Source organism: Equus quagga, unplaced genomic scaffold, assembly GCF_021613505.1.
Source record: "Equus quagga isolate Etosha38 unplaced genomic scaffold, UCLA_HA_Equagga_1.0 156078_RagTag, whole genome shotgun sequence".
NCBI lineage: Eukaryota > Metazoa > Chordata > Mammalia > Perissodactyla > Equidae > Equus > Equus quagga.
This window is the reverse complement of record NW_025797011.1, coordinates 5,342-10,929: the sequence shown is the minus strand read 5'-3', so window position 1 is coordinate 10,929 and position 5,588 is coordinate 5,342. Positions and strand designations below refer to the sequence as shown.

Here is a 5,588-nt window from a genome sequence, read left to right as displayed (position 1 = left end):
GGGGTTTATTCACAGTGGGAATGGGGAGGATTTCAGGCAGGGAGTTCTTCATCTTTGACAAGGAAATCCTCAAGGCCTTGGCTGCTGGATGGAAGTAGCTCGAAACAGGCGAGAGAAGGGAGAACAGTTGGGAGGGCATCACAGTTGTCCCGGCTGACAACGACTGTGACCTCAGGGGGTGATGGGGCCACAAAGCCCCTGATGGCTTCAGCGAAGGGGGAGGGTGTCTCTGTGAGAAGAGTCAGGTGGGAGGACATGAGGGGAGGTAAGTGGAAGGTTGACACAGGGTCCCCTGTGAAATGAGGGAAAGGGTCTGAAAGGACTTGAATGGTGACTGGGAGGTGAGGCCAAGAAATGCCCAAGGAGGAGTGAAGGCTGGGTCAGGACCCGACAGTGGGTGGCACATGGAGCCAGAGAACTCAGGCCAGAGATGGGCCTTCCCGTGTACAGGCTGTCAGAGGGGTCCCCTGGACAGGAAGGAGGGTAGGGTGCGGGCCACAATGGGCTCCGCAAAAGGACCCCAGACTGGGCCGCCTTCTACCTCAGGTGGAGGGGCCAGGCCAAGAGGAAGGGAGACCCTTCCTCCTCCTCCCCTCCCTGCTGTGGCAGGGCTGAGAGCATCAGGGTCCCTCAGGATCCTCAGGGCCACCAAGAAGCTCAGGTCAGGGTCATGGTGCAGCCATGGCCTCCTCCTGCTGGACTCACAGGGAGGCCCCAGGGGGCGGTCTTTCTAAGAATCAGAAGTTCCTACTGTGATGCAAAAGGCTCTGAGGCAGCTGGCAGACAAAGGAGGGGGACACTGACCCTCAGAGCTGCCCCAGGTCCTTGAGGCCTCCTCCCCACAGCCCTCCCACCCTGCACCCTCCCCTCCCCAGACAGTGGGCTTAGCCCTGGGCCAGATCAGGGAGGCTTCCCTCTGCTGGGATGTCTCCTCCTCACCAGGCCCATGTCTTCCTCCCTCCCTGCTCTGCCCTCACGTCAAGGCCCTGGGACCCTCCACAGTTCAGGCCCAGCACCAGCCCTCACCTCATCTCAGTAGCGACTGGTCCTGCCAACCACCCTGAGTGCACAGCTGCTCTGTGGGCATCTGCCTGAGGCAGGAGGTCAGGGAGAAGGGGGAGCTGGGGGAGGGGCATCTGGCCTCACAAATGCTGAGTACTGCTGGCCCCCAGCCCTTGCTCCTGGCTCCCCCCAGTCTCTGCATTGGCAGGTCCAGGTAAGGCCACAGGCCAGAGTTCAGACTCCTGCCCCGCCCTACTCAGCCCTCCTTCTGGGTGCCCCCTCCCTCCCCCTCTGTCCCAGCTCCTGGGCCTCTGACCTTGGGACAAAGACCAAGGAGTTTCAGAGGCCCCAGCCCAGCTGGAGCGATGAAGACCCGAAGAGGGAGGTCGGGAGAGGAACAGAGGTGGCCAAAGCCCCCAGGCCGAGCCCCCTGCTGCCCCAGGAGTGGGCAGTGAGTGAGTGCTCCTGGGCATCAGGCCCTGTGATGAGCACAGCACCAGCCTGACATCTTCCCGTCTCCACCACACGCCTGTGGCCAGTTGTGAGCAGAGTCCCCATTACAGATTAGAGAGGTCAGATGGCCTGTCCTTGCTCCCCAGAGCCGGGACCCCAGTCCAGGTCCTTCTGAGACCTGGTCTCTCCCTGTAACCACTGGGCCCCCTGCCTCGCATCCTGACAGGCACTCGATTTGGTTCAACAACTTTATTAAGACATACGGGCTGCAGCCACAAGTCAGACCTGCAGAAGGAAACCTGAGCAGGAAGTACATGGTGGGCAGGGTGGCCAGGCTGTGCACAGCAAGGCGGTGAGGGAGGTGGTCAAGGACAGGTCAAGGGTAGGCAGGTGGCAAAGGTCACTTCTGAAGGTTCTCTGTGAAAAGGGGGATGTCAAAGGGCTGCAAGGTGTGGCTACCCCTCCTGGACCCCATGGGGCCCCCTAGACCTGGATGTGGTACCTAAACAACCCAGCCATATAGGAGCAGAAACTCTCAAGCAGACTATTAATGAACTGGGCCACACTGCAAAGGGCCTGCCAGCCAGCAGCCACCTTCTCTCGCACCCAGGCCAGTACAGCCTGCAACCTCTGCTTCAGTCGCTGTAGCATCCCCATGAACGACCTCCATGCTCTGACCCAAAAGCTTTCTTCAGGCTCGGGTGCCTCTGGAGCCTCAACTTCCAGGATCCCTGGACCCTCAGGTTCAGGGTTGGGGACAGAGGACTTCTGAGCTCTGCGACGTAACTCGGACTTCATGTCAGGAAGTAAAGGAGCAGATTCCTGGGGGATAGGGGCTCTTCAGGGTCCCGCCTTGGGGGGCTGCAGCCCCATGGCCTGACCCTGGCTGAGGCCTCACAGCCTTTCTGAGTTTGCGATACAGAAGCCTACAGATGGAAACTGCCTACTTTCCTGCCAACAGCTCCACAGACACAAGGACTTTCCCAGAGGCTTAGCCCCTCACGTCCCCTCCGTGGCATAAACCAGGATGGCGGCGCCTGCTTGTTGGCTGACTGGCCTCGGAGCCCAGCACCAGGCCCACGCGGCTCATCTCACAGGGAACTGAGGGCAGGCCTCTGGCCACTGTTTGCTGGGTTGGGAGGCCTGGAGGCTGGTGCCAGAGAGCCTGCCACCCCCTGAGCTCTCGGACTGCCATCCCTCCCCTTCTGCTCGGCGGGGGGGGGGGGGGGGGGGGGGGCTGTGTACACAGATGGCAGCACCAACATCCAGAGAGAGCAGGAGGAAGGGGAAGAAAGGAGGGCTGAGACAGGCGCCTCAAACTCACTGAGTTGTTCTTCCGATGGTGCTCCTCCACGGCGTCAAGAAAGTTTTCACTCAATTTGTCCTGGGGACAGGAGGGTACAGAGGCTGCAGACCTGCTCCTGAAGTCTGCAGTCCCCACTGTGGTCCCCAGGGGTCCAGGTGAGTCACAAGGGAGCTGAGAGCCCCGACCGCATAACCTGGACGAGCCCAGCTCCTGGGGTCTAAGGTTTGGGGGAGGGGCAAGGCCCAAACTCACCTCCAGGTCTTCTAGGCATAAATCGACCTGTTGGAAAAAACCACGAGGTTTCAATCCCCCAGCCGCCCTCCGCCTCATCTTCTCCCCAAGCCCCAGTTTGTCGCCAGCAACCCCCACCCCATAACTGGGTCCAGCCCAGGTACCTGAGGACCATGTGTTGGCATCGCTGCTCTGTCATCATTATGCCCAGAGACTTGGACACCTCCTGCAGCCTCCTGGGCCTCTGCATCCCCCCCACCTGTGCACTCACCTGCCACACAGGTGTGCATTTTGTCCAGTGTAGGGAATGAGCAAACCTGAGGTGGCACGTTCTTCCTCCTCATCGTCATCGTGACCACCCCACCCCCCAGGTTACGGGAACAAGGCGTGGGAGCACACTGACACACCTGTCCCTCTCCTTGGGGTTGAACTTCGATACCATCAAGCCATCGGTCTAAAGTGTTGTGCTGTGAAGAGAGACAGAGTTTGGACAAAGAGTCCTGACCCTTCTCCCTCCTGGGTCGCAGGTGGGCCAGAACATTCTCAGCCTCACACAGCAGACCCCAGGTCCCCACTCGCCCCTCCCACCCCACACCATACATGGGGAAGAGCCTCTTACAAATCGGATCTTCCAACGTTCATTGTCTTCTCTGGACGTCTGTAGAGATAACAGTCACACTCAGATCAATGTGACCTAGCCAGCTCCACGCCTATAATCCATACTCACATGGACACACACACACACACACTCATCGTGCACATACACTCACAAGTAACAACATTGCTGTGGAGCAGGCAGGGTCAACCCAGTTCCCGCATACACAGCCCTCTGTGGTCCTGTGTGAGAGTGGCCGAGAGAGGAACTGGCAGTGACCATTCCTTTGTGAGGCGGCCACAGAGACCCAGTGGTGCCTGCAGGCAGCTGCTCTCCTGACCGCTGACGCTGCAAGCCCCCAGCAGCTCAGATCCATTCCCACCCGACACGTGTCTCCACCACAGAGGCAGGATGTACCCCACAGACATCCTTACCGGTCTTCATGCTGTGGCCCCAATCTGGCTTTAAACACACTGGTTTGCGGACCACAGGGTGATCAGTGCCACTAACAGTGTGTGCATGGCCCTGGGCAAATGTCTTTGTGGGGCACCTGCCTGCACAGTTTAGTCAGCAATGGTGCCATCCTGTCAGCCCCATGTCACAGGAAATAGGGCAAAGGAAGTGTCATGCCAGCCAGTGGGAACCACCTGCTCCCCAAGTCACCCTCCTAAACTGGGCCTGGCCCCTGGGCCCTGATGACCCCACTGTCACAAGGCCCAGAGTGCACAGGAGCATCTGGTCACCCTCAGGATTGGGGTGGGCAGTGAGGGAGGGTGGGGGAGGTGGGAGGGCACCCCAAAAAGGAGGAATAGACACTGAGGCCGATGCAGGTCCTGGGCTGCTGGTCCAGGAACCAGAGAGGAATTGGAAAAGTTCCCCGGAAAGCACCACCCACCCCCAGCCCCCAGGTTTCCAGGGCGTGAAGGGTCTCCTGGGACTGGAGACTCTTCTCACCCTCCCTTCACCAGCTTTCCCCACACACATGTCAGGTCTACTCACGAAACTAACACCCTTGTGCCATAACACTCATTGCTCCTTGGTGCCCCTACACTCACACCCACACACGCCTCTTCTCACACTCACACAAGCACACACACAGAGCTGCCCTCTAGAATTTACCTCCCAGGCAGGGATTCTGGCCCCACAGCCAGGACCTGCTACATAAAGTGAAGGACTCTGAGCAGAATGAAACTGTGGGTCCCTTTGTCAATAATTATTCAGAATCTCAGGTTGGTGACAGCAGAGCATTCAATGAACCAATTTCAGGGCCAATGGGAAACTGGAACCCTGAAGAGGGCTCAGATCGCTGCCCATGACCCCTGCTTCCCCAGCAGCTGCCCCCATGGCCCAGGGAGAACAGGACAGAGCCAGGTGCATGGGGAGGGATCAATGTGGGTGGGAGCCAGCATTGGTGAGAGACGGGGACACACAGCAGAAATGGGACTCCAGGGCCCACTGTCCCCACGTCACCTGCTCTCACTCACCTTGGGGTAGCCCATGGCAGCTCAGGATTCCAGGGGCTGTGCCCTGCGGGGAGGACAGTTGTGAGGAAAAGTGTTTCAGAGAAGCAGCCTCTCTCACGCCCAGGAAAGTCCCTTTGTCCAGCTCCCTCCCTAGGCCTCCTCTGAGTCACTCACTGCCCCAAGGGCCTCTCAGCACAGAGCCACAGCTGAGGTTTGTGGTGCAGAGGGAGGTGCAGCTAATTTAAGAGCAGAGGAAGGAAGGGTGGAGGAGGGCAGAGCCTGCCAGGGGGTAGGATGCAGGGCTGGCTCTGTGTGTGTGTGTCTGTGTGTGTCTGTGTGTGTGTGACAGAGACAGAAGGAAGAAGAGACAAGGAGACCAAGCTCTGAGGGCCCTGGGTGGGGAGGGTATGTCCTTTCCACTGGAGCTCCCTGGTAGTGGCTCCTCCACACTCTGAGCTGGGGTGCAAATCTCTGAGCCCAGTAATGGGCCTCTTCCCCCCACTCCATCAGCCGGAGACAGGGAAGCAGCAGAGGGGAG

General features: G+C 59.3%; 1 protein-coding gene across 2 annotated transcripts; it reads right to left on the bottom strand.

The window, feature by feature from the left end:
- Positions 1 to 1,689: 1,689 nt before the first annotated feature.
- Positions 1,690 to 5,261, bottom strand: LOC124233170 (interleukin-32-like). Of its 2 annotated transcripts, XM_046650321.1 has the most exons (7): positions 5,225 to 5,261; positions 5,072 to 5,114; positions 3,612 to 3,650; positions 3,310 to 3,459; positions 3,014 to 3,040; positions 2,780 to 2,839; positions 1,690 to 2,277 (listed from the first exon to the last, which is right to left on the bottom strand). In XM_046650321.1, the coding sequence occupies exons 2-7, from the start codon at positions 5,084 to 5,086 to the stop codon at positions 1,939 to 1,941; spliced, it is 630 nt and encodes a 209-aa protein (XP_046506277.1). In that variant the 5' UTR covers positions 5,087 to 5,114; positions 5,225 to 5,261; the 3' UTR covers positions 1,690 to 1,938. The 2 variants fall into 2 exon arrangements, with proteins under 2 accessions (XP_046506277.1, XP_046506278.1); XM_046650322.1 differs by having other exon boundaries at positions 3,400 to 3,459; positions 5,072 to 5,250.
- Between the last annotated feature and the right edge of the window lie 327 nt (positions 5,262 to 5,588).

Coding starts and splice junctions, on each gene's coding strand:
- LOC124233170 (XM_046650321.1), bottom strand. Junction 2,840..3,013: donor TATGCCTAGAAGACCTGGAG/GTGAGTTTGGGC, acceptor TCCTGTCCCCAG/GACAAATTGAGTGAAAACTT. Junction 2,278..2,779: donor ACCATCGGAAGAACAACTCA/GTGAGTTTGAGG, acceptor CCTATCCCCCAG/GAATCTGCTCCTTTACTTCC.